Below are 27,572 nucleotides of genomic sequence, written 5' to 3' on the forward strand. Positions count from 1 at the left end.
GGAGGCATAGGGTCAGGGCAGGGCCTAGGCTGCCCACAGGGGCTAGGTGACCCAGGCCTGGCCGGGATGCTTGGAAACCTCACGAAGAGAGGCGGCACCTGGAGCAGGTTTGACGGCGACACATCAATAAATACGTCACGAGGTGCACCAGCTTGCTGGTTGGCCTTTAAAAGAGACGAGGTGTATCCGTGATTCTTAACGTCTTTCAGGGACAAGGACTCCCTGGAACAAATGAGGAGATGTACATATCACTTCTCTGTGTGTGTTCAAGCCCACACACAGCACACACTGAGAGGCAGACACATACTTTTGCACACAACTTCATATGCGGGGGGGAGGTGTCAAAGTCCAGCATGGACCACGGGTTGACAGCCCCAAAGTCAGGTTGATTATAGAGACGCAAAACGATTATAAAAAATAAAAATTTGTAATGTGTAGGAGGAATAAGGTTAAAGTTTGCAGTTTGCTCAACAAGATCTTCTTGGAAAGTAAAAGTATACAGTATATATCCATCAAAACAGACACAGAAATGTTAATGTTGACCTCCGTTGGTAGGATAAAAGGTATTTTCTCTTTTTCTCTCCAAATAAAAAACATGTTTCTCTTTTGCCATCAGAGAGGCCGCATCCAGGCATTTCCCTGAATCTGGAAGCCTACTCGGCTGCAGGCGCTGCCCGGGCCTGCCTGCCTGGACCCTTCATCCCGGGCGGGGGTGTGTGTGGTACAGACAATAGACAAGCAAACATCAGGCTGGTGACAACGTGGGGCGGGGACGGGCTCCTTTACAGGGTGACCGGGGAGCCCCTCGCCTTCAGAGAACCTGGAAACCCAAAGCGCTACTCGCCGGGCTCGGGCCCGCACGGAGGAGGCGGTGCATGCGTGCGCGCTCTCGAGGCGGCGGCGGCGCGCGCACGCGCGCCACCGCGGCCCGCCTCCCGCAGCGGAAGATGCGGCCGAGGAGGCGGCGGCGGCGGCGGCGCGCTCCGGCGGTCTGAAGCGGCGGCAGGGTGCCACGGGCCGGCGGCGCGATGAGCTGGGCGGCCGCCCCCGGCTCGGGGCTGTGAGGGGCTCGGGGCCGGGGGTGGGCGGCGGCGGCGCGGCGGGCGGCCCACGCTTCTCCTCGGCGGCGGCGGCGGTGGCCATGCGCAGGACGGCGCGGCCGGGGCCGCCGGGCCGGGGCCGCCTCCCGTGGACCCGCGGCCTGAGGGCCCCGCCGCCGCCGCTCCTGCTCCTGCTCGCGCTGCTGCCGCTGCTGCTCGCACCAGGCGCCGCCGCCGCCCCTGCCCCGAGGCCGCCGGCGCTGCCTCCCGCGTCCGCCGGGCCCAGCGTAAGCCTCTACCTGAGCGAGGATGAGGTGCGCCGGCTTATCGGTGAGTGGGGCCGCCTGCGCCGGGGTGGGCAGGTAGGGTCGGGCCCCGGTGCTTCCGGCCGCCGGCGGCCCAGTCCGCGCGACCTGGACCGCGGGCGGGCAGGCCCCAGCGCCCCGGGTCGCCTCTGGGCCCCGGCCTTTGCCTGCCTTGCTGGCCGGGAGGTGTGGTCCCTGCCCGGCCCCCGCCCTGGGCCAGCCTTCCGGCCTCCCCCGCACGTCGCGGAAAGACCCGGGGACCCCTCGGCCCCCGGCGATCTACCCCATTCCAGCCTGCTTACAGCCTCTTTAGCCTTTCGCCTTATTCCCTAGAGGCAGACTCTTCTTCCCTGCCGCTCCAAGTTTCTTTGACCTTTCCTCAACGTGTCACTCTAGGGCCCTGGATTTTGGATACTCGAAATCCACGTTTTATTTAGGTTAAATCTGCTGTGGTTTTGATGCCCCAGTAGAGGCCACACTACGGTGCTCATACTTTCTGGTTATCGTAGTTTTTTGTTTTGTTTTGTTTTTAAATGAGAGACAGAGATTGGTTATAAGGGCACTACATGTTCGTGACAGTCTCCAAATCTTGGGACCGATAAGCGTATTTTACAATAGTGAATGAATCTCCAGGTAGCCGACCTTTTAGCTTTTTCAGTACCTTTTTGGTTCTTGTGTTGGAGTTTGAACTGATTCTGAATTTCTGGGCCACTCTTCTACTTAGAATACCTTGTAAGAAAAGGAGAACTTGGCGTTGGGTCAGTTGGTGGTTCTGTGCTACCTAATTAGCTTTGTCATTGGGGAATTAATTAGAAAAATGTGACTTTGTGGATTCTGGAAATGACCTCTTAGAGGAAGTTCTGATAGAAATGGCCCCAAATGGGAAGTCTTTGGTAGTTGCAGATAGCTATACATTCACTTTCTTTTGTGTATTATGGGCCAGAAAACCACATTTTTTTTTCATTTTTATTTCATCTCAGATTTGTGGTGCGTCTAAGTGTTTGAGGGGGAAAATTATTCTTTTAAGCATCCATTAGCTGTCATTTTATTCAGTTTTTTTTGTTATAAGACTTTCTTGAGGTCTGCTGAAGTCCACTCAGTGTTAAAATGGAACTGCTTTTAAGCAGGCTGTTTAGACATTGTTACATATACGGGTTTGTCCCCTTTAACCAAAGAATGCTGTGTTTTTGTAATGTCCTGCCAGTCTATAATCCTCTTTTTAGTCTGGTGGAATTAGCTGAATTTAATTTAGCTAAGTTAAAACAGCAAATTGGATTAGTACTTGAAACAAGACTAAGGTTTAGGAAAAATAATGAATACTTATAAATTGACTCATAACATTAATTTTAAAAATATTAATGTATTATGCATGGTTTTGTAAAGGTTTTTTGGTTAAAAGCGTGTATATAATTTGTGACTTTGTTTACATGTAAGAAACCAATTGAGGTAGGGGACATGGCACAACCAGAGACTGACATTGATTGAGTGCCTGCCATATACTTCCTCCTACATGTTTTATACACATTATTTCCTCTAATTTTCTTGTGACCCAGTGAGGTGGATATCATTATTCCTCTTTTAGAGATGAGGAAAGTGAGACTTTAACTTGCTCAAGGTCACACATTTAATAATCTTTTTTTAAAAATAATCAAACATAGTGTTGACATAGGCCACAACAAGTTTCAAATTTCATTGAATGAAATAAAGATATTTATATAGAAGTTTGATTATGGCATGGTGGAAAAGAAGTCATTGCTAATTAATACTTGAAATGATGTATTTGTTACCTGATTGATGAGCATCCAGTTTGTGCCCAGGAGTGAGCTGTTGGGAAGAGGGGAGGGAGGATTTCCTCACTGATCAACCTTGGTCCACCTCTGGGACAAGGGGAACCTTCAGTAGTATTTTCTCTAATGCAAACAGAGTTGACCTGTTACAGTGGGTCTCTTGACTCTCCATCCTGCCAGATCCAGGTCCTCTCCTTCCTTCCATCTTCCTCATCTATTCTGACTTTATTTTTTGGCTGCCCCTGGCTGGGGAAGAACAATTGGGTGGGGCTGAGATGTATACCAGACATACTGATTTCTCAGAATGCAGTTTCCCACAGGAACTCTTATGCTTATGGTGTTTAAGACTACTTGAAATACTTTGTACCATGTTTTTGTATCATTATGGGTTAAATGCCTTCTGAAAGCTGACTTGGGAAACTAACCATCACTTTATAATATTTGTAAGACAATTAATTTGCAATTCCAAGTATGAAACTTATAAATAAAGTTGGTAGTGACATCTTTATAAATTGAACTGTTTGTTCTTGACATGAGAATAAGTTGTTTTAATCCAATTCATATATGCACATAGTTAAAAAAAAATCAAATAGTGCTAAAAGACCTCAAATGAAAAAACAACAGTCTTCTGCCTTTGGCCTTTTTATCCTCCGGGCCCTACTTTCTAGTGGAAGCTACTATCCCAAGCTAGCTCTTTTTTTTTTTTCCCCTGTTTTTTTTACTTTTCATATTTTGAAATCAATGTAGAATAAGCATTTCACTTCCTAGTATCATAACTGAGCAGTTGTCCTCTTCTCTTGCCCAAACCCCCCAATATAGTTACATCATTTTTAGTAAAACCAGCAGTCTGTATTTAGATTATTGTGTATATATTTATATTGTAAATTTTTATTATACATTATTATATGTATACATGTATGTATACGTACACACACACACACACACATATATAAACTCACTTGTGAGTTAAATAGTGACCCATGGTTATGTTTTCTTCTCCTGTATGTTATTGTTTATCCTGGAGCAAATAAACTATAAACTTTTTGAGTCTTTTCTATATCTATGGCTACAATCTCTCATACACTCCAAGAAATATGTTAAATGCCTTTTGATATTTTTTTTCCAGGTAACACATCAAATCATCTATCACTTTCACTTGGTTTCCTCTTAGAGACTCCCTGCTTTGGAGCCTTCCATCCTCTTCTTCCAATCTGGACAGTAGGATTATTTTTCCTGCACATACTGTACCCTTCTCTCCTGTCTTGGAGCCTCTGTTTCCTGGATCTTCTGTCTTCCTTTTTCTTTGTTTGCTTCATTTTGCTAAAGTATATCCTCAGGAGCTTACTGAGAAGGGTTGCATGGGAGGTAAATAATTTGAAGCCTTATATGTCTGAAGGTGTCTATCCTATCCTCATGCTTTATAGGTGATTTGGCTGAATTTAGAATATTAGACAGAAAAAAAAATATTTTCCTGATTTTTGGTGGCATTTTTACAGTTTTCTGGCTTTAAGGGTTTCTGATGAAAAATCCAAAATCATTCTGATTCCTTTTTTTCCTTGTGTGTTTTTTTCTTTTTTTTGTTTGGTTGTTGTTGTTTGTTTGTTTTCTGTTTTTTGAGCTTAGGGTCTTTGTCTTTAAAAAAATTCTGTAATTTTATCAGCTTCTGTGTGGGTCGTTCCTTCTGTTTGTGGTCCCTCTAGTCTTAGTGAGCCCTTTCAATCTAGAGATTCATATCCTTCAGTTTTCAAAAATGTCTGTTACTTCTGATAATTTCCTACCCATCACTTGTTTTGTTTGTTTCTGAGATATCTATTGGTTTGGTTATTGAATCTTCTGGAATTGATCTTCAGATACTCAACGTATGTTGCCTCTTATTTATATCTCTATGTTTGGAGGTGGGAAGAGGGGGAAATTTTCTTAATTTTGTCTTCCAAGCTCTTTTATTTTTAAAATTTTAATGATGATTTTAAATTTTAGAACTCTTTGTTTTCTGTTTCCATTTCCATTTCATTTTATTCTAATTTTATGGATGTATTATCTTCACTTATCTTTGAGGCATGTGTTTGTTGTTTTTAATATTTTCTGTATGTTTAACATTTTTAAAATATTTCTTCTGCTTCCTCCAATGTGCCTGTTCATTTCAGAGTTCTTTTTCTGTTCATTTAGATAGTATCTGTTGATCCTTGGCTGTCTGTAATTAAGAGTGAGATGCTGAAAAGTTGATTAGGGGAGGGCAAGCTTGTGGGTGGGTAGGTGGGTGGTCTATTGGCCTCCCTTGGAATGTGGGTGAACATTTCATTGGGAGCCCCCCCGCACACACACATATCAGCACCTTCACAGCTTCTTTGGGACTGGTCAGTGTCTGCAGAGAAGACACCTGCAGTCTGCTGCCTCTGGTGTGCTTGGTGGTACACCAGCCTCTGTGGTTCAGTTTTTTCAGAAAAACTTTGGGTCTCTTGCTGGACCTGGGGGCCCAACTGCTTTGAATGCCCCTCATCAGAGGCTCCCCCTTTGACAGGCCAGAGCCTCAAGCCAGCCTTTGGTGGCCCTTGTTGCATCCAGGGCTGAGTCCCTCCAGAGGTTCTGAGAGGCAGTGACCACTCCTTCAACTGCTTCCCATCTTGCAAAAGTTTGTTGCAATATATGTTGCATTGTCTTCTTTCCCTTTCTGTGTTTGTGGTTTAATGTCTTTGTGATTTCATTACTGTCATTTTAGAGGATTCCTAGGAGGATGGGGGTAAAGGCAAGTGGTCATTCTACAGTGTGTAAATGGTTGGGCTTTGACTATTGAAGAGCTGGTGATGTGTAGTTTTTTGGTACTAACAGTATTAGGAAGAGTAGTGGTGGTGGTCACAGAAATGGTTGACACTTGAATTTAGAGTGCTGCTGACGTGTGGCAATCTTGCCTGTGTCAGGTACAAAGGTAATCCCTGTTTTGGGTGTGTATTGTTACTTCCATAATATAGATGAGGAAACAGATGTGCAGGAAGTATGTAACTAGCTCATTCCTTGGTAGTAGGGCATGCAGTCTTGATAGAAGTCCATCGGTATAGAGACTCCAAAAGCCTCAGACGTTTTATGTGGCATCCCTGTGTCCCCAGGCCCTGCTTAGGCTGCAGTGTAGGCATCCATTTCTCCATTTTACTGATGAAGACTGATCTGGGGCCCTTTGGGCAGTGAATAGAGGGCCAAGTCTTGACTCAGTCTGGAATCCATATTGCCTCTTTGTCAGCTCTGGAGGAGCTGTGATTAACCAAAATGCTTAAGGAGTAGAATCGGCAAGCCTGCTGCCGCATGTGCTCATCTGTGGTCTTGATTATTATCTGCATTCTCTCCTGTTCTCTATCTACTTGATAATTCTAATAGCTGAGTTCCCTGGAAGTCCAGAGCTGGTGAAATCAGTCTGTGGCTGGGGCAGTACTAGGGGGTGTGGGAATAAGATGCTGATGGGTGGGGGGTATGATACAAACTGGTCATGGCAGCGGTGATGGTGGTGATAGGGAATCTGTAGGAGTCAGGGGGACTTCTGAGAATAGACTCCGCCTCACACCAATTAGATATTCACTTTGGATAACTTGCCTCTCCGTTAAAATAAATATCCTCTGAAAGAGTTAAGCGTTGTTCACATCTTTTTTAAAATCAGTTCAATACTAGTTGAGATCATTGCTCCCCAAATCAGTCCAGTAAAAATTTTTGAAGCCCAACCAAGTACCATATATTGTGGTAGAAAATGGCAATTCAAAATTACTGAATTCCTTTTCTTGAAGAACTCAAAATTTCGTAGGGGAGACTAACAGTTGTATCTACAACTATAACACTGAGATAAGAGTTATACTGCTGATTGATACATGTTTTTGTGGGAATGATTACTTTTGACTGTAGAAGGAGGGGGAGTGGAGAGGCTTAGGGACTTTCAGGAATGTGTTCCAGGAAAGGAGACATTTGAGCCTCATCTTGAAGGATGAACTTGAAAGACAGAAAAGAGGAGCATTTCATGTCAGGCAGAGAAAATAGCACGAACAAAGCCATAGCTATATGGAAGCAGATTTGTGTGAATTCAAGGAGTAGGCTAAGGTGAGAAAATTTGGCAAAACCAGGAAGTGGCAGAATATAAAGCTGGGAGGTAGGTTGCAGTTAGGTTAGGAATTTGAAGTTTATTTTATAGGTAATGAGGAACTGTTGAACTTAGGAAAGGAGAGTATACAGATAGGACTGGGTTCTAGAAAAGACAGCTTCGGCCCCAGTGAAAAGAGTGGCTTGAAGACTGAAAAGCTGGATCTGGGAAATGGGACAGAGTCAGCCTTGTGCTGGTAAGAGGAATCAACTAGGACAGTTGAGGGGGAGTGGGATGGATTTGCGAGGAATTTTCTGGGAGTTTGGAGAAGACTTAGTGGAGGACACCTCAGGGCTAAAGAAGAGGGAGGAGTCACAGAAGAATCTGAGTTTCACATTTGGGCAGCTGAACTGAAGGACTCTTTGGGAAATGGTTGAGGAAGAAGAAAGATGAGATGAGCCACTTGTTCCTCTCCTCCCAGCACCTCTCCTCCTCTTCAACCTCAGGCCAAGTGTTTGGGGGAGGGCAGTGAGGGTGTCCTCTCTGCTGGTGTCTGGCATATCCTGCCACTGCCCAGACTTTGAGGAGGTGGGTGCTGGTGGAGGTGGGTTAGCACCTTGCAGCACACTCTTAATCCTGGGCATTTGGGTAGGGTTGGTGGCATTGATGCAGCATTAATTTGAATCCATGTGTTCTTCACTGGGAGAACAAGACTGAGACATTGTGCAATTGTGGGTTTTGAGGTTTTTTTTTCCTTCTTTGTGCTACACATGTGGGAGAACTCTGTCCAGTTATGGCTAACCTGTCCCCTATGAGTCATATCCTGAGTTGACTAGTCAGTTCTGAAGGTGCTGCCTGGAACACTGTTTGGATTTTAAGGATCATTTTAGAAACAAATGAAACATGTAGGTATTTTTTTGAGCATCACAAATTGAGAAGTTCCACAGCATTACTTTTGGGGTTTTAACACAGTTATGCCAGTGTTCTGAAAAAACTTGCCAGCTATACATACTAAAACAAAACAAAACAAAAACTTGACATGAAGTAGAGCCATTAGCTACTCTGAAATTATATTATGCTTAAAAGTGTGCTTTTTTGTGTTATTGTACTTCAAGTACAATGTTTTCTAATCAAGATATTATTAAACAGCTTTCATTTATGTAGGACCTCTAAAAATGTGGTGTGCCAGAACAAAAGTGTGTATTGCTGAATTAAGTAATAAACACTTATTAATTGATTCTACTTAACTGTGCCCAGCAAGTGACAGTGCTGAATGGTAGAATATTTCTGAAAAGTAATTTAATAGGTCCCATTCTTGTTCATAAGACAGATATGTTGTGTCTTGTTCATAAATAATGAACATGTTCTTATATAAATGTCTTGCTCTCTGTCAACTATTTCACATATTTTATTTTATCAACCACTGGAAGTAGATGGCATTGGCATTTATCTATAGATAAAGCTGAGGCTCTGGGAAATTACAGAATTTGCTGGAGGTCACAGAGATGTCTAGGGCTATATGACTCTAAAGTGCATGCCTTCTCTACTCTGCTGCCTCTGAAAGTTAACAGTTCAGTCTTTATCTAACTAGATCATCTGAGGGGCTTAAACAAAGTACAGATTCCTATACCTACTCTGAGCAATTTGTTTAGGAGATCTGAGATGGGGCCCAGCCAGTGAGATTTTTGAATGGCATGTTGCATGAATTGTAAGATGTACGGCTTTTTCACATTTGAACATCTCTGAAATTGGAACCATTTCACAATCAATGGTGAATCATCAGTTAATTGACAGCTCTTTTTCTTTCTTAGTGGCATCTTAGTGGCACAAAAAATAATGGTGCATTTTAGATTAAATGAAATATAGTATTTTAACAAGGTGATTTTAAAAAAATAATAAATTTATTTATTTATATTTGGCCACGTTGGGTCTTTGTTGCTGAATGCGGGCTTTCTCTAGTTGTGGCGAGTGGGGGCTACTCTTCATTATGGTGCGCAGGCTTCTCATTGCGGTGGCTTCTCTTGTTGCAGAGCATGGGCTTTAGGTGCGCAGGCTTCAGTAGTTGTGGCACGTGGGCTCAGTAGTTGTGGCTCGCGTGCTGTAGAGAGCAGGCTCAGTAGTTTGGTGCACGGGCTTAGTTGCTCCGTGGCATGTGGGATCTTCCCGGCCCAGGGCTCAAACCCGTGTCCCCTGCATTGGCAGGAGGATTCTTAACCACTGCGCCACTAGGGAAGTCCCAATAAGGTGATACTGTGAAGGAGACAGACATAATTTGCCACCTTTCCTTTTTTTTGGGTACCTGTCACGACTTTCTTTCAGAGTTGTAAAATTCACTGGTGGTAAATTATTTACTTGTGGTAATGGCTGCGTAGTAATGTCCTTGCAGGGTAGGCAAATGATGGCAGTGAGATATTACCATTAGGTTTAAGAGCAATGGCAACTCACTTTTCAGCTAGGAAGTTGCTGGCAAGAGAAATATCAGTGGTTCTCAACCTTATTTTGTGAAAGCCTTAGGGCCTTTTCCTAGACAAGGGTGTGGATCCCACACATATTAAGTTTTGCACACTGTGATGGGGGTTCTTAGACTTTGAGGACCTTACAGGGCCCCCTGATGAAAGCTTATGGGTACACCTGAATCCCTCAAAAGCTGGTTCTGGAAGGGGGCATCTATTAACATTCTATATTTCATCCTAGGATTCTTTGACCTCCTACGTGATTTTCTTTCCTTCTAGTTTTATTGAGATTTAATTGACATAAAGCACTGTGTAAGTTTAAGGTGTCCAGCATAATGATTTGACTTACATACATCATGAAATAATTAACCACAGTAGGTTTAGTGAACACCATCATCTCATATAGATAAAATATTAAAGAGAAAAAAAATTTCATTCCTTGTGATGAGAACTCTTAGATTTCCTCTCTTAATAGTGTTCATATATAACATACAGCAGTGTTAATTATCTTTATCGTGTACATTATATCCCTAGTACTTATTTATCTTATAACTGAAAGTTTGTACTCTTTGATTACCTTCATCCAACTCCCCCTGCCGCCTGAATTAAAAAAAAAATTTGCATACATTAAGGTTTATTCTGTTGTAGTTATATGGGTTTTGACAAATGCATCCAGTATAGTATCATATAGAATAATTTTGCAGCCCTAATAAGTCCCCTGTGAAGGGGGGCATTTATATTTATTAATACCTTTCCTTATATTTTAAATGTTTGCTTTTAAAAATGTATTTATTATGTAAAATTTCAAACATTCAAAAGTAGACAGAATAGTATAATGAACCTCTGTGTATCCATCATCCTGCTTCAACAATTATCAGCTCATGGCCAGTTCTGTTTGGTCTATACTTCTCCACTCCCCAATCTGCTCCCTTGTCCTACTCCCCCTCATCTTCTGCTTGGATTATTTTGAAGCAAACTCAGACATAAAATTTTGTAAAAAATTTTTTGATATGTATCTCTAAAAGATAGGAATTCTTTAAAATTTTGTAGTAACTATTATCACACCTAAGAAATTAACAGTAATTCATAAATACCAAATATCTAGGCTTAGATCTTCCTGATTTCTAAATGAATGTTTATGTAGACTCTTGCCTGCCACCTGTTTCTTCCCTTGTCCCTGCTCCCCACCATACCATCGTTTAGTTCCTTTGGTGCCAAGCTTTTTTCACCCTAGGGTCTGCATTCGATGGTTGCTCTGCCTTATGTACTTTTCCTAGATCTTTACATGGCTAGAGCCTTCTAGATCTTAGCTTAATGTTACTTCCTCAGAGAGCCTTGCCTTCCTAGGGTTGACCCTCAGTGCCACTCTGTTCTGTCACCCTGTTTTCTTTTCCTTTTTTTTTTTAATTAATTAATTTGTGGCCACATTGGTCTTCGTTGTTGCGTGCGGCCTTTCTCTAGTTGTGGTGAGCAGGGGCTACTCTTCGTTGCGGTGCGCAGGCTTATCATTGAGGTGGCTTCTCTTGTTTCAGAGCACGGGCTCTAGGCACACGGGCTTCAGTAGTTGTGGCACACAGCCTCAGTAGTTATGGCTCGCGGGCTCTAGAGTGCAGGCTCAGTAGTCGCGGTGCATGGGCTTAGTTGCTCCGCGGCATGTGAGATCTTCCCGGACCAGACCTTGAACCCATGTCCCCTGCATTGGCAGGCGGATTCTTAACCACTGTGCCACCAGGGAAGCCCCCATCCTGTTTTCTTTTAAGTACCTGATACTTCTGTTGTTTCCATCTCGCTCTGTAGGAAGGCTAATTCTGTTTGAGTAGAGACCTTTTATATTGTTCCACTCTGTATGCCCAGCACCTAAATCAGTACCTGGCATATAGTAGGATATTCAGTAAAAGTTCAGTGAATGAATAAATGAATGAATCATATTTTCTTTTTGTTTTTTTGGATTCACTATCTTGTGCCTTACTGGGGTCATCATTCTCTTGATCATTTCCCATTGCCCGCTAAGTTATTATCCAAAAGGGGATTGGCCTGAACTTATGAATGTAAGTTTAAATAAATTAGTTTTAATAGCTTATTTCCTTTGAAGTTGCCTGATTTTCCCAAATCTCTGTCCCCTGAACCCCCCCTCTGGGTAAGGTGCCCCCCATCTTGGCTTCCATAGCTCTATACCATGTACAAACACATCTGTATCACTGTACCCATCATGTTCTATAGTTTCCCTACTGATTAAGGCTACCTCATGGCTTGGCACATAGCTGTCTCTCAGCAGACTGCTGGTCCACACTACAGTTGAAGGATGTAAAATATTCAAGAGAGATTCCGGAAAAATAATTAAAAACCAGAAAACAATTTCTAATCTTTCCTTCTGAAATGCTAACCTGCTGTTAATCCTAGCCAGTGTATTTTTTCATCTCGTACATTGTAGTTTTCATCTCTAGAAATTTGATTTGGGTCTTTTTATATCTTCCATGTCTCTACTTAACTTTTTGTGGGGTACAGTTACAATAGTCGTTTTAATGTCTGCTGATTCTAACATCTGCCAGTTCTGGGTTGGTTTCAGTTGATCTGTCATCTGTCTGTCTATCTACTTATTTTGCTTTTTTACATGCCTGGTAGTTTTTGACTAGATGGCAGACATTATGAATTTTACCCTGTTGGGTGCTGGATATTTTTATATTCCTGTAATTATTCTTACATTTTGTTCTGGGACCAGTTAAGTTGCTTGGAAGCAGTTTGATCTTTTCAGGTCTTGCTTTTAAGACTTGTTAGATAAGACAGGAGCAGTGCTCAGTGTAGGTCCAATTATTCCCCACTACTGAGTCAAGACCCTTCCGTGTACTTTCTTCATTGACCTGTGACTCATGAGGTTTTCCAGTCTGGCTGGTGGGAATAGGTGATATTCCAAAATGTATGAAGTGCTATGCACTGTTAACCTTTTGTTTTTTCTCTGCCCTTGTGTGGCTTCCTTATGCATGATCAGTACTCAGCTGAAGGCTCGAGGGGCAACCCTCTGCAGGTCTTGGAAATTCTCTCTCTGTGTAACTCTCTGTTCTCTGGTACTTTGTCCTACGTACTCTAGCTGTCTTTGTCTTTCTGAACTCTCATATATTTTGTCTGTTTTTTGATAATTTCAGACGAGAGGGTTAATCTTGTCCTGTTATTCTATCTTGTCCATAAGTGGAAATGGCCAAGGATTATCTTTTTGATTGTTTGCATCTTTTCTAAAGTTGTTTAACTCCTTAGATTATTTGTTAAAGGAGAGAATTTAGTCTAATTTCAAGAAAAAGCACTAAGGTTGTATACCTACGCATGCGTGCACATGTGCACAAATGTGGGTTTATACTAGCTAACATGGTATGAGAAAATATTGGATTTGGAATCTGCATATTTGAGTTTTAAGTCCATCTCCTCCTTCTGTTATATGTGGGTAGGCAAGTAATTAATGTTTCGGAATGTTGGTTTCCTCATATATGAGATGTATAGCAGGATGTCTGTTATCATATTGCCATAATGTATATGAAAATGCTATATAATCCTCAAAATAATTTATTTTAGTTATTGGTGGGGGATTTGTATGTTTTTGGATAAAAACTCAAATCATAGAATGTTAGAAAGAGAGGTCACTTAGACATCACCTGGTTGATTGCCTTGGGTAGCAACATTTATCACTCGCTGAGCAATTACTTATTGAATGTACAATAGGCCTTATTTTAGGGGCTTGACATGTTTTGGTGAATAAAGCAGATATAGATCCCTGGTCTCATGGCACTAACTTCTAGCGGAGAGCTAAGTGACTTGCCTTAGAAAAGAATTCAGGTAGCTTTGGAACTTGACTCCAAGTTAGCACTTGGAGTTGCTGGGAGGGAGAAACGATGTTTGTGAGTTCTCCATTGTGCTTTGAGCCCCTGGCCATAATAGCCAACTCTAAGTTACTAATGGCCTCCACGGCTGACTGAGAGTGTGTGCTCCTATTAGGAGTTGGCTATGAAAGAAATTGAATGGTGGTTATGTCAAACTGTGAGTAAATTACTCCATGTCTACTCTAGAGCTGTACTTGCAATGCATGCATGAGCTTGGTGAGATCATTTTCTTCTTTAAATAGTGCAGGAACCAATGATAAATTAGTTTCCAGAGTATCATTTTACCAGATACTAGAACATTCTCACGCTATGGCAGGGCATGCTTCATATTTTATGTTATAGTGCTAGAGATTATGGGTTACGTTTTTGTTACTATTCTTACATAGGAATTGGGGAGCACCTTTAACATCTCTGCAGTTGTGGTACAAATCACATCTTTGGGGGAATTCTTTTATGGATTTTTTTTTTAAGATGACAGCTATATTAATTGGATGTGAAATCTTGTTCCCTGATCCTGTGTTTTAGTGTCAGCCCTCTTTATAATTTCTTATCCATCTGCTGTAGTATTTTCAGATGGGGAAGGTGACGGTATTATTTGAGTCATCCATTTGAAATCAAAAGTGACAATACTCGTGAAGAGAAAAAAAGTGACCACACTCTCCCTTTGATTCCACACAACTTCTCTCAAAGGTCATATCATCACAGGTACTAGAGAGGCAAACCTGAGCACAGCATTTGTGATGGAGAGCTTTGGGTTTCCATTTTCAGGGATCACTGAATTACAGTCAAAGTTACGTACTGAAATGGAAGACACGGGAGGGGAGATGCTTGGTACTGGAATAGTTGTATCCTGGAGCCTGATCTGTTAAAGCAGTGGCAACTAATAGCCATTCCAGTGGATTGTTTTAAGTGAGCTGTTGATTTTGATCACACATCATGTACTCTTCCTAAAGTGGCAGAGTGAGGAAAGGTGCTCAGTGATTGCAGATGCTGGCTTTTCTTTGAGAGGATCAGGAGGTTCCCTTTCTTGGTGCTGACCCCCTAGCCACTTCTTAGGGACCAAAGGATGGACCTCTTGCCTTTCCTTTGAGGAGGCCAGTTTTAGGCATGGGATGAGGAGGCAGCCTGTAGGAAGGGGGTGGAGGGAAGGGGCATGTTTACTTTGTCTTCCATTGTTGATGTCTTCTTTCTCTTAAAAGCTCACTTTAATTCTTTTTATACTCTCTGTGTGTACATGTGTACTCTCAGCCCACTTCTATCCAGACATTTATGGTTGCAGGAGAAATGTAGGAGGAAAATCTGAATGGGCAGAGATCACATGAAACATCTCATTTAATCTATAAGAATATCGTTTAAACAGCTATGGGGATTGAAGATTTATGTGCTTTTTCATTTTTAATTATGAAGATAGGATGCCCCTTTCCTATAGTCTAACATTTGTAAATTCCCTTCTTATGATGTAGTTAAATATTAGGTCTCAGCTAATTTTCTAGGTATAATTCGACTATAGCTAGGTTTATGAGATTTTGATGGACAAATTGTTACTTTATTGTATTTATTTCAGTTTGTTAGTTTCCATAAACCAGGAAAATTTGAAGTAAGAGCTCTGTATTTATTTAATTTCAGCATTGATTAAAATACAGAGTATTTACTGGTTTCATACGTAGTAAGTGATTTTGGCTTTTTTCCTCTGGCTTGTATACCATACTGTCCTCAGAACCTAGAAGATTATTTTGACTAAGTAAATTTTTAACTTAAGCTTTGACTAGCATTTGGAAACCATTGATGATATCATAGAATAATAGAGTTTTGGCTGACATTTGGAAACCATGGATGATATCATAGAATAATAGAATTTTGGGGCTGAGGAGGGACTTTAACTTTATCTGGTTTAACTCCCTTGTTTTATAGTTGAGAAAATTGATGCCTGGAGAAGGTGGTTAAATAATTGATTGCCAAAGGTCACTCAGCTGCTCATTAGCAAAAACTCTGCTATAGTTCTGTTTCTACATCACTTGGTTTTCTACCTTAACTGATTCCTGATGTTTTCTTTAAAACATCATTTCCCTTAAAATTTATCTTTGATGTAGTTGATTTTTATCTACAGCCAGCCATTCATGCATCTAACATTTGAGTACCTACAAATAACCTAAGACCCCAGCCTTGCTTGTGAGGTGCAAGGTAGTGGGGAAGACAGACGTGTGAACAGCTCCTGGAATGTATTTTGTTTTGTGCTGTAAGGTGGCTCTTTTTTAAAGGGAGGTAGTTTGGTCATTGACACTAATTGACCATTGTTGTGGCCTTAGGAATCCAATAGTTAACTTTTAAAATCGTTTAGAATAATTTTTAAACTATTGTGTTATTTGAACTTGAGCTACACAGGCCAGGTCATATAGAACACAGGCCTTGAATTAGGCTTGAGCTTTTTTAAATATTGTTTAGAGGAAAATGAATATTCCTTGATGGCTGTTGAGAGTTTTGCAGAAATAACTTTGGATTTTCAGCTTGGAATTTGGGTTGTTTAAAAATAACTTATGAATAAATGTCATATTTTCTAACAATAGAGTAACATTCCTACTTTGCTGGAATTGGCAGTGAGAAATTTAAGTTTGATTATTATAGGCGAAGAACTGAAATGTTTTTCATCTTAGGTTCGAAGAGAAAACCTCTATACATTCTAATAACAAAATGCTACCTCTTCAATCCAGGGCTGTTCGCCCTTGTTCCTGCCTGCTTTCCCGCAGAGCCCCTTTCTACCTTCCACCCACTCTAGTTCCCCAGCTCTGTCCTCTGTTCTGCTGGGCCTTTCAGTTTTATCTTGTAGAGCTCCAGTTTTGTTTTGAGGTCTCCTCTGACTCTTTCATACTGCTGCTTTATCTCTTCAGCTTAACTGAAACCTGCTTTCTTCTTGTGAGTGATATTTTCCTCATAATACTTTCTAGTCACTGGAAGTCAGTTTTAGTACACTCCCTCCCCATTCATTGGGCAGGGGTCAGCTTTTTTCCTTTTCTTCTTTAAAAATAATAACTTATTGCGTGAAATTCACATGACATAAAATTAACCATTGTAAAGTGAACAGATTATTCAGTGACACTGAGTACATATACCATGTTGTGCGACCACCAACCCTGTCTAGTTCCAAAATATTTCCATTGCTCCAGAGTAAAACTCCTCACCCGTTAAGCAGTTTTTTCTCACCTCCCTCTTCCCCCAGCCTCTGGCAACCACCAATTTGTTTTCTATTTCTGTGGATTTATCTATCCTGGATATTTTATATAAATGGACTAATACAATATGAGACCTTTTCTATCGGCTTCTTTTATTTAGCATAATGTTTTGGGGGTTCATTCACATTGTAGCATGTATCAATACTTCACTCCTTTTTGTGACTGAATAGTATTCCATTTCTATGTATATACCACAGTTTGTTTCTTCATTCATCTGTTGATGGACATTTGGGCTGTTTTCACATCTTTACTATTGTGAATAATGCTTCTATGAACATGTGTGTTAAGTACTTGAGTACCTGTTTTCAGTTTTGGATATATACGTAGGAGTGGAATTGTGGGTCATGTGGTAATTCCACGTTTAACTTTTTGAGGAACCACCAAACTTTTTTACAGTGGCTGAGCCGTTTTGCAGTCCCACCAGCAATGTACAGAAGTTCCAATTTTTCCATGTCCTTGCTAACACTTGCTGTTTTCTGCTTGTTTGTTTGTTTTTTAATTAATGCTATCCTAGTAAGTATAAAGTTTTACCTCATTGTGGTTTTGATTTGTGTTTCCCTTATGACTGCTGGTGTTCATGTGTTTGTTGGCTATTTGTGTGTCTTCTTTGGAGAAATGTCTTTTCAAGTCCCTTGCCCATTTTTAAATTGTCTTTCTGTTGTTGAGTTGTAAGAGTTCTTTATATATTGTGGATACTAGACCCTTATCAAATACATAACTTGCAATATTTTCCTCCCTTTTCTAGGTTGTCTTCACCTTGATAATGACTTTCAATATGCAGGGTTTTTAAAAATTTTTTAACATCTTTATTGGAGTATAATTGCTTTACAATGGTGTGTTAGTTTCTGCTTTAAAACAAAGTGAATCATCTGTACATATACATATATCACCATCTCTCTTCCCTCTTGCGTCTCCCTCCCTCCCACCCTCCCTATCCCACCCCTCTAGGTGGTCACAAAGCACCAAGCTGATCTCCCTGTGCTATGTGGCTGCTTCCCAGTAGCTATCTGTTTTACATTTGGTAGTGTATATATGTCCATGCCACGCTCTCACTTTGTCCCAGCTTACCCTTCCCCCTCCCCATGTCCTCAAGTCCATTCTCTAGTAGGTCTGCGTCTTTATTCCTGTCCAGCCCCTAGGTTCTTCATAACCATTTTCTTTTTTGTTTTTTAGATTCCATATATGTGTGTTAGCATGTGGTATTTGTTTTTCTCTTTCTGACTGACTTCACTCTGTATGACAGACTCTAGGTCCATCCACCTCACTACAAATAACTCAATTTCGTTTCTTTTTATGGCTGAGTAATATTCCATTGTATATATGTGCCACATGTTCTTTATCCATTCATCTGTCGATGGATACTGTGGTTGCTTCCATGTCCTGGCTATTGTAAATAGAGCTGCAATGAACATTGTTGTACATGACTCTTTGAATTATGGTTTTCTCAGGGTATATGCCGAGTAGTGGGGTTGCTGGGGCATATGGTAGTTCTATTTTTAGTTTTTTAAGGAACCTCCATACTGTTCTCTATAGTGGCTGTATCAATTTACATTCCCACCAACAGTGTAAGAGGGTTCCCTTTTCTCCATACCCTCTTCAGCATTTATTGTTTGTAGATTTTTTGATCATGGACATTCTGACTGGTGTGAGGTGATACCTCATTGTAGATTTGCATTTCTCTAATGATTAGTGATGTTGAGCATCCTTTCATGTGTTTGTTGGCAATCTGTATATCTTCTGTGGAGAAATGTCTGTTTAGTTCTTCTGCCCATTTTTGGATTGGGTTGTTTGTTTTTTTGATATTGAGCTGCATGAGCTGCTTGTAAATTTTGGAGATTAATCCCTTGTCAGTTGCTTTGTTTGCAAATATTTTCTCCCATTCTGAAGGTTGTCTTTTCGTCTTGTTTATGTTTTCCTTTGCTGTGCAAAAGCTTTTAAGTTTCATTAGGTCCCATTTGTTTACTTTTGTTTTCATTTCCATTTCTCTAGGAAGTGGGTCAAAAAGGATCTTGCTGTGATTTATGTCACAGAGTATTCTTCCTATGCTTTCCTTTAAGAGTTTTATAGTGTCTGGTCTTACATTTAGGTCTTTAATCCATTTTGAGTTTATTTTTGTGTATGGTGTTAGGGAGTGTTCTAATTTTATGAAGTCCAGTTTATCTAGTTTTCTTCTGTTGCTCTTGCTTTTAATGACATATCTAAGGATCCATTGCTAAATCCAAGGTCATGAAAATTTATCCCTGTTTTCTTCTAAGAGTTTTATAGTTTTAGGTCTTATATTTATGTTGTTGATATATTTTGAATTAGTTTTTGTATATGGTGTGAGGTAGGGGTCTAATTTTCATTCTTTTTGCATGTGGATATCCAGTTGTCCCAGCACCATTTGTTGAAGAGGCTGTTCTTTCCCCATTAAGTGGTCTTGGCGCTCTTGTCAGAAATCAGTCGGCTAGGGACTTGCCTGGTGGTCCAGTGGTTAAGGCTCCATGCTCCCAATGCAGGGGTTCAATCCCTGGTCAGGGAGCTAGATCCTTCATGCTGCAACTAGAGTCCACATGCCGCAAATAAAAAAAAAAAAAAAGATCCCACACGGCTCAACTAAAGATGCCGCAACTGAAGATCCTGTGTGCCACAACTAAAACCCAGCACAGCCAAATAAATAAATAAATAATTATTTTAAAAAAATCAGTTGGCTAGGAATATATAGGCTTATTTGTGCACTCTCAGTTCTATTTCATCAATTTAGCTGTCTATCACTATGCCAGTACCACACTGTTTTGGTTTCTGTGGCTTTGTGGTAAGTTTTGAAATTGGAAAGTGTGACTCAACTATGTTCTTTTTCAAGAGTGTTTAGGCTGTTGGAGGCCACTTGCAATTCCATATTAATTTGAGAATCTGCCTTTCCATTTCTGCAAAAAAAGGGGTTAGAATTTTGATAGGGATTGCACTGATATATCCATTTGGGTAGTATTTTGACCTTAACATTAGTAATAGTGAGTCTTCCAATCCATGAAGATGGGATGTCTTTCCATTTATTTAGGTCTTCCTTAATTTTAGCAATGTTTTGTAGTTTTCAGCGGATAAACCTTTTATCTCCTTGTTTAAAGTTATTGTTAGGTATTTTATTCTTTTGCGTGCTATTATAAATGGAGTTGTTTTCTTAATTTCCTTTTTGGATTGTTTATTAAGGGACCAGCTTTTATCATGCATTATATCCTTTCTTTCTTACTTTGATTTTTGATTGTTTTGCCCCAGGACACTGACTCAGCATCCTCATCTGTTTTGATATCATTGAGGTTTATTGATACTTGTATGACCTTTGACCCATTAGAGTTGTTGCAGCCACTCAGTTGCAAGATGATCCTCAGTGACTATACCCTGACTTGCTTTCATTATTTCCCTCCCTTTATCCCAAAGGATATTAAAATCTACTGTGATTTTTTTTTTTTTTTCTCAGCTGTTACTCCTTTGACCATGCTGGTGTCCTGGTTCTCAGGTCTCTTTTCTAAATAAGGCACTCATTGAAATGGACACTTTGGACTTGGTCCTTTTCTCAGCCCTTGGAACCTCCTTGTTCTGATCAGGACACCCCAACCTACTTTCTCAGTCACTCCCCTCTACCAGGCTCTGTTTCCTGGTCTCTTAAAGAGTTACCCTTTTCCTGGCTTGTGCCCAGCTGGCTCAATATAGCATCACTGAATAAACTGTTTCCCTCATTGCCTCTCTAACCATTCCTCGCTGCCCACTTCTCTGTGGAGGCTACCACACCACTCCCAGACAATGATAAGCCTTGCTGTCTACTACCCCTGCTTTGAGATTGCATTTAATTGTTATTGTCATATTTGAAACACTAATAATTAGAAGCAATTAGAAAGAAGTAGATTATCTAGATTCTGTCCTCATTGTCTTTCACTTTTACTTAAAAATTGTTTTGAGCGTGATGGGGAAGGAAAGAAAAAAGATTACATTCAGAAATAAATGTATGATAGTCTCTACAGATTTCATCTTTTTCTAAAAATCAATTTGTTTAAAATTCTTTTTATTTTATTAATTTTATTTCCTGATTATCAGAGTAAAAACATACTGATGGGCCATTTGGAAAGTGTACAGGACCATAAAGAAGAAGAAAAGTATATGTTATTTAACCGTGCATTGGCAGTCTTTGGTAAATATCTTTCCAGTATTTTTTTCCATGTTCTCATTTTTCTTTATATGGTTGAAATCTTAGAACATGCGTAACTCTTTGATATAGATGGTACTTCACAATCTATTATGTTATGTTTTCCCTCACTCTCTGTCTTCTTACCTGTGGTCAGATTGTGGCCTATACATTTTCTACTTTATGAAATTGACTGTGCTTTTCATTATAGCTGATCACTTTTTCTAAATCTCTTATTGATGCTTTGAAAGAATTGACTTTCCTTTAGAGTATGGTCTTGGTGTGTCTGCATGTCCACTCAGCCGTATTAATTATGGATGGAGATACATGTATCAACATGCTAAGATCAGACTGATAGTTTTGTACCATGATTATACTTACATTGGGTTCTCTTCATATTTCTATTATTTTGGGAAGATTGTACTTACATTGGGTTCTCTTTGCATTTCTAATATTTGGGGAATTTTTTGGACTCCTTACATTTCATTTAGAGTTATATTCATGATGATTATACTTGAATTATTATGTATTATGTAAACCTCAGTGTAAAATGATTACCTCACGTTAGAAATAAAAGTGTTATTAACCTTTCAGTATGTTTTGGAGTAGCTTTTTTGGGGAAGGATATATAATCGGTGTATTTTTTGAGAATCTGTTGTCTTCACATATGATGAGAATTTGTCTGGGAATGTAATTCTTGGCCCGCTTCTGATTTCCCTGAAACCTATAGCTTTATTGCCTTCTCTGTCGTCTTCAGGATTTTCCATGTTATCCTTATTCAGACAGTGAGCATGCGTAGTCCAGGGATTTTCTTCTCCTTTCAGCCCCATTGTCACTGTTGCATGGAGAAGTTCTTTCTGAGCTTTGAACTTTTCACTATGAGCTTTTCAGTTCGTAGTGCTTTGCCAGATTTTACCTTTTGGTTGGGTATTTTAAGGGAAAGTTGAAGGAAGGTGTTTTAGTCATTAGAAAATTATTATTACTAGTGTTAATCTTGATATATCAAAGATATTATCTTTACCAATGTGATTTTTTAAAATTGAAATTTGTTGTTTGAGGGCTTTCTCTGTAGCTTTTACTGGCCTTCATGGATTACTCTAGGCAGTAATTGGGTTTTTGTTCAGTGCATTGCTGTAGCTGTATGCATATTTCTTTAAACATGTTTTTGAAAACTAATTTTTATTTTTCCCAGTTTAACTTAACTTTCATAGGAAATTTAAGAAAAGAATAAAAGCATAACCCATAAGCCACCATTTATAATCAATCACTTCATATTTTTTGGTATTTCCTTTCTTTTTTGAGAAATGGAACACACACATTGTACGTATACATGTACAGGGTTTCTTTTAATGCAGGTCCTCTTTTTTTTTAACCTTTTTATAAATTGAAGTATAGTTAATTTACAATGTTGTATTGGTTTCAGGTGTATAGCAAAGTGATTCAGTTATATATATAACTGAATATATATTCTGAATGTATATGTATTCTTTTTCAGATTCTTTTTCCATTATAGGTTATTACAAGATATTGAATGTAGTTTGCTATGCTATACAATAGGTCCTTGTTGTTTATTTATCTTATATATAGTAGTGTGTATATGTTAATCCCAAATTCTTAATTTATCTCCACCCCCCATCCCCTTTGGTAACCATAAGTTTGTTTTCTATGTCTGAGTCTATTTGTTTTGTAAATAAGTTCATTTGTATCACGTATGAGTGATATTATATGATATTTGTCTTTGTCTGGCTTACTTCACTTAATATGATAATCTCTGGGTCCATCCATGTTGCTGCAAATGGCATTATTTCATTCTTTTTTATGGCTGGGTAATATTCCATTGTATATATATACCACATCTTCTTTATCCATTCATCTGTTGATGAACATTTAGGTTGCTTCCATGTCTTGGCTGTTGTAAATAGTGCTGTTGTGAACACTGAGGGTTGCATGTACATGTACATTTAATTCACCAGACAAATATTTATTGAACACCTATTTTATGCAAGGGAACTATTATAGATGCCAGACATTATTAAAATTTTGCTGTATATAGTTTGTATCTTGCCTGTTCTTATTTAATGTAACATTCTAAGCAAAACTCAATTCATTAAAATTTATTTGTAACAGTCCTATTCATGGCTTCATAGTCTTTTTCAGTGTTTTTTTAGTCATTAAAACCTGTCTTCAAAGGGGAAGCTCAATATGTCACATGGATGAACAGGAGAGATTTGACTGAAGGGGTGTAATGGCTTAGAGTACCACCTTTCTCCTTCTCCAAAGAAAGAGAAATTGTTGAAAACTATTGTTCTCTGTTATGGATATATTATAGTTTATTGATTACTGCTCTGTTGCTGGTAGTTTATATTGTTACTTTTCTTCAATTTTAAATTTTATTTTGATTAATATCTTTATACATAAACATTTGAATCTATATTTGGTTTCCTTAGGATGAATTTTTCAAATTGGACTTAGTGGGTCAGAGTATAAATATTTATAAAATATTGATATATGTTCACAAATTGCTTGCTTGCCGCACACTGCCTAACATTCAGTATTGTATTTAAAGAACATAAGCATTTCTGTTACAACATCAAATACATTAAAAAAAAAAACCCTTTAAGGTTTCCAAGTCACTGAAAATAACAGGACTTATGGGAAGAATAAGGTTAAGGGCAAACCATTCAAGACCTCTGCAGTTTTCAAACCAATTACTAACAAAAGCATAATTGGTACCTTATGAGATAACTTGGACAGCCTGGTCAAACCACTTAGGGTGGCTGAGGCTGCTTCAGAGGAGAATTAAAGATGTTAAAACATAATAGGGTGGAAATCGCTGGCTTGCATGTTTTTGAGATAGTGCAGATGAGAGCAGCTTTCTAAGCCATTGGGGCTGCCATAGAGTTGGACACAAGAGAAAGTGCATCTTCCTAGGTCCAGGAACCACGCAGAGACTGGTGGTGCTCCTCTGAGGAGAGAGCCCTGCGTGCAGGTGCTTATTTTTAGTTTTCTTAAAATAGGGCTGAGAGGGCTCCTGCCTGGTGGTAGCTGAGTTGAGTAAGGGTCTTTTCCTTTTCCACTGAAAGTTATAATTCTTTACCTGCTATTACAGTCCCCCTTGCCTGGGAAAATTCAAATGTAAACTGACACAATTTCTGTGTTGTACTGGTATTGTTATTTTATTTACTAACCACTTATAAGCTAATTGGTGTTCAGGAACCTGTCTTATGACAGAACAGACTGTATTTGCTAATTTGATAGGTGAAAATTTGAACCTAATTTGAACCATTAAATTTGAACCATTAAAATGGCTTCTTTGAAGAAATTCAAACCCTTCCAAACTAGGAATAACTACCTGAGTTAATAAAGAATAGCTATTTCAGGGCTTCCATGGTGGCGCAGTGGTGAGAGGCCCACGTACCGCAAGAAAAAAAAAAAAAAAAAGAATGGCTATTTCAAAATAAATTGCTTTCAAAATCTAGTCAGGAAACAGCAACTCTGTTTAACAGTTGTATTACTGTTTCAATACCTCAATCTAGGGTAGTGAATTTAAAATTTTCAGTTTATTTTGGTGGTCATTAAGATATGGATCACAGGGCTCCAAACTTTCAACAGCTTATGTATATTACTTTATTTGTTGAGCATAGAAGTCATGGTTTTGTAGTGACTCATTTGTGGGAATGACTTCATTCAGGATTATGCAGCATTCAGTTATAGCACCAGAGAAGACAAGGAGTAGGGGTGTCAAGTCAAGTTCAAGATTGGCTGTTTTCAGGGTAGGGTATGCATGTCTTGATATAGGCTGTGGGAGAAAGTTGAGGGTACTGGTAAGAAAGTAATTGCAGTAATTGGCGTTGAGGCCAGTAAGAAGAAAATAAGGAAATAATTGCTATAATCAAATGGGAGAAACAAGAGGATTATGGACACTGGCGATATTATGAGCCCACAGAACACCTGTTGTAACAATAAAGGGAAGGAGCTGAGGAGCTACTAACTATTGAGATAATTACAGTGTAAAATTTTGGAGGTAGAGCAATTTATATATTGTCACTGTCCATAGAAATGGGTTGCTTTGGTATAGATGAAGGTTGTTGGAGTTGAGGAATAAAAGGATCATTGAAGGTTGGGTTGAGAGTGGGTTGGTCTCAGGTACATTGGGAGTCTGCCATAATAAGTCACAGGATAAGGGTGTGTAGAAATTTCATAAACTGGTTCCAGAATCCTCAGTGAATGAGGTAGCTAAGATACTGGGAAGGAGTTTTATGTGGAGTTGAATTTACAGAACTCCTAGATGTTCTTGACACTTTGAACTGTGTCTGGAAAATTTAAATATTTACACATCATTGTTATTACCAGTAATAACCTTATAACTGTTATTTATTAGGAACAATTCATTTCCCTGTGAATGATGTTTGAAATTTAAATTTGGAAGTTGTTGATCACTTAAGATTAATTCTTTTTTTCTGAAACTTTTTATGTTGGTGATAGTAACATTCTGTGGTATGCAAGCTTTTTAAGACTGGAAAAGAGAGGTAAAAACTTGTTGACTCTTTAAAAAAATTTAGGTAAACTTTACATACAATGAAACATGCAGATACAGTTGGTCGAGTTTTGAAAAATGCATACACCTATGTAACCACCGCCCCCATTAGATGCAGAACATTTCCATCACCCCAGGAGGTTCCCTTTGTAATCAGTTCACCAATCTCCCTCCCAACCCCCTCCCAAGCAACCACACTAATCTGATTTCTGTCACCACAGATTAATTTTGCCTGTTCTAGAACGTTATATAAATGGAATCATATAGGATGTACTCTGTGTACAGCTTCTTTGACTCATATTGTCTGTGAGATTCATCCCTTTTGTTACAGAGTCTCAACAGTTTATTTTCATTGCTGAGTAGTATTCCATTGTATGAATATACTCAATTGATTATTCATTCATCTGCTGATGGACATTTGTGTTGTTTCCAGTTTTGGCTATTCTGAATAAAAGTGTTATCAATGTTCACATACGAGTTTTTTTGTGGAATCATATGTTTTTATTTCTTTTGGATAATTACCTAGGAGTGGAATTACTGGGTCTGAGTAGGCATATGCTTAACTTTATAAGAAACTGCCTGTTTTCCAAAGTAGTTGAACATTTTTACCTTCCCAGCAATGTATGAGAGTTGCAGTTGCTCCACATCCTTGCCAACATTTAGTCATTCTTGTGAGTGGAAATGGTATCTCATTGTGGTTTTAGTTTGTATTTTGCTGATAACTAATAATGTTTAGCACCTTTTCATATGCTCATTGTCTATTTACATATCTTTTCTTACAAAATGTATGTTCACATCTTTTGCCTATTTTATTTAATTGGGTTGTCTTTTTAGTTTTAGTTCATAAGAGATCTTTATTCTAGAAACAAGTCCTTTTAGGTGTATGAGTTGTGAATATTTTCTCCCAGTTTGTGACTTGAATTTCATTTTCTTAGTATCTTTTAAGGAGCAGAAGTTTTTAATTTTAATGATGACCAATTCACCAATTTTTTCTCTTTGGGTTCGTGGTTTATGTGGCCAGTCCAAGAAATCTTTGCTTAATCCAGGTTGTGAAAATAATCATTTTCTTCTAGAAGCTTTATAGTTTTAGCCTTTACATTTAGGTCTGTAATCAATTTCAGATCAGGTTTTGTAATATGTGATATGTAAGATAGGGCTCAAGATTTTTCCCCCCATACCTTTATCCATTTGGTTTAGCATCACTTTAATTGAATTGCCATTGTGCCTTTGTTGAAATTCCATTGACCCTTGTGGGTTTAGTTTTGGATTCTGTTTTGTTCCATTGATATATCTATCCTTATACCAATACCACACTGTCTTGATTACTCTAGTTCTTCATCCTGTTGTGAAATAGGATGATAACTGGAATCCTTACATTACCTATGAGGTAGTGTGAGTCTTCCAACGTTGTCTTTTTCTTTTTTCTTCAAGATTATTTTGGCATTTAAATTTCATTTTAGAGTTAATTTGTTTCTTCAGAAAATCTGTTAGAATTTTGATTAGGATTACTTTAAAGCTATAGATCAATTTAAGAAACTTGACATCTTAACAGTGTTGAGGCTTATCTAAGAGAATGGTATCTCTCCACTTACTTAGGTCATCTCTAATTTTTCTGTCATGTTCTGTAGTTTCCAAGTAAAGAGGTCTTATCTTTAGTTAGAATTATTTCTAGATACTGTTTTCTTTTATGTTATGGTATTGATTTTTAAATTTTATTTTCCAATTGTTGCTAGTATATAGAGATACAAGTAATTTTTTGAATATTGGCCTTGTATTCTGAGGCTTTGCTAAATTCATGAATTGGTTTTAGTAGTATTTTATTAATAATAGATTTCATAGTGTTTTCTCTGCACATGTAATCCTATCATCTGTGAATAATGAGCTATAGTTCATCCTCTCTAACTTTTATACTTTTTGTCTTATAAATTGGCTATGACCTCCAGCGCAAGGTTGAATAGAAGTGTTGGAAGTGGACGTCCTTGTCTTGTTTCTGATCTTAGAAATAAGAATTTAAATTCACCATTGAGTATGATGTTAGCTATAGTGTTTTTGTAGATACTCTTTACCAGACTGAGAAGATTTACTTCTCTTCCTAGTTTGCCCAGTTTTTTTTAATCATTATTAGGCTTTGAATTTTACCAAATGCA

The 27,572-nt window shown here is 39.0% G+C and overlaps 1 protein-coding gene across 2 annotated transcripts in view; it reads left to right on the forward strand.

Moving 5' to 3' along the window:
• Positions 1-1,021: 1,021 nt before the first annotated feature.
• The window catches only part of RYK (receptor like tyrosine kinase), a 102,669-nt gene continuing 76,118 nt past the window's right edge, over positions 1,022-27,572 (forward strand). For both annotated transcript variants that reach the window (XM_030873446.3, XM_030873447.3), the window contains exon 1: positions 1,022-1,370. In XM_030873446.3, coding sequence (XP_030729306.1) covers positions 1,142-1,370 — 229 coding nt within the window. In that variant the 5' untranslated portion in view covers positions 1,022-1,141. The remainder of the gene's footprint in view (positions 1,371-27,572) is intronic.

The sequence above is a fragment of the Globicephala melas genome, chromosome 4 (assembly GCF_963455315.2).
Source record: "Globicephala melas chromosome 4, mGloMel1.2, whole genome shotgun sequence".
In the NCBI taxonomy this organism is placed as follows: Eukaryota; Metazoa; Chordata; class Mammalia; order Artiodactyla; family Delphinidae; genus Globicephala; species Globicephala melas.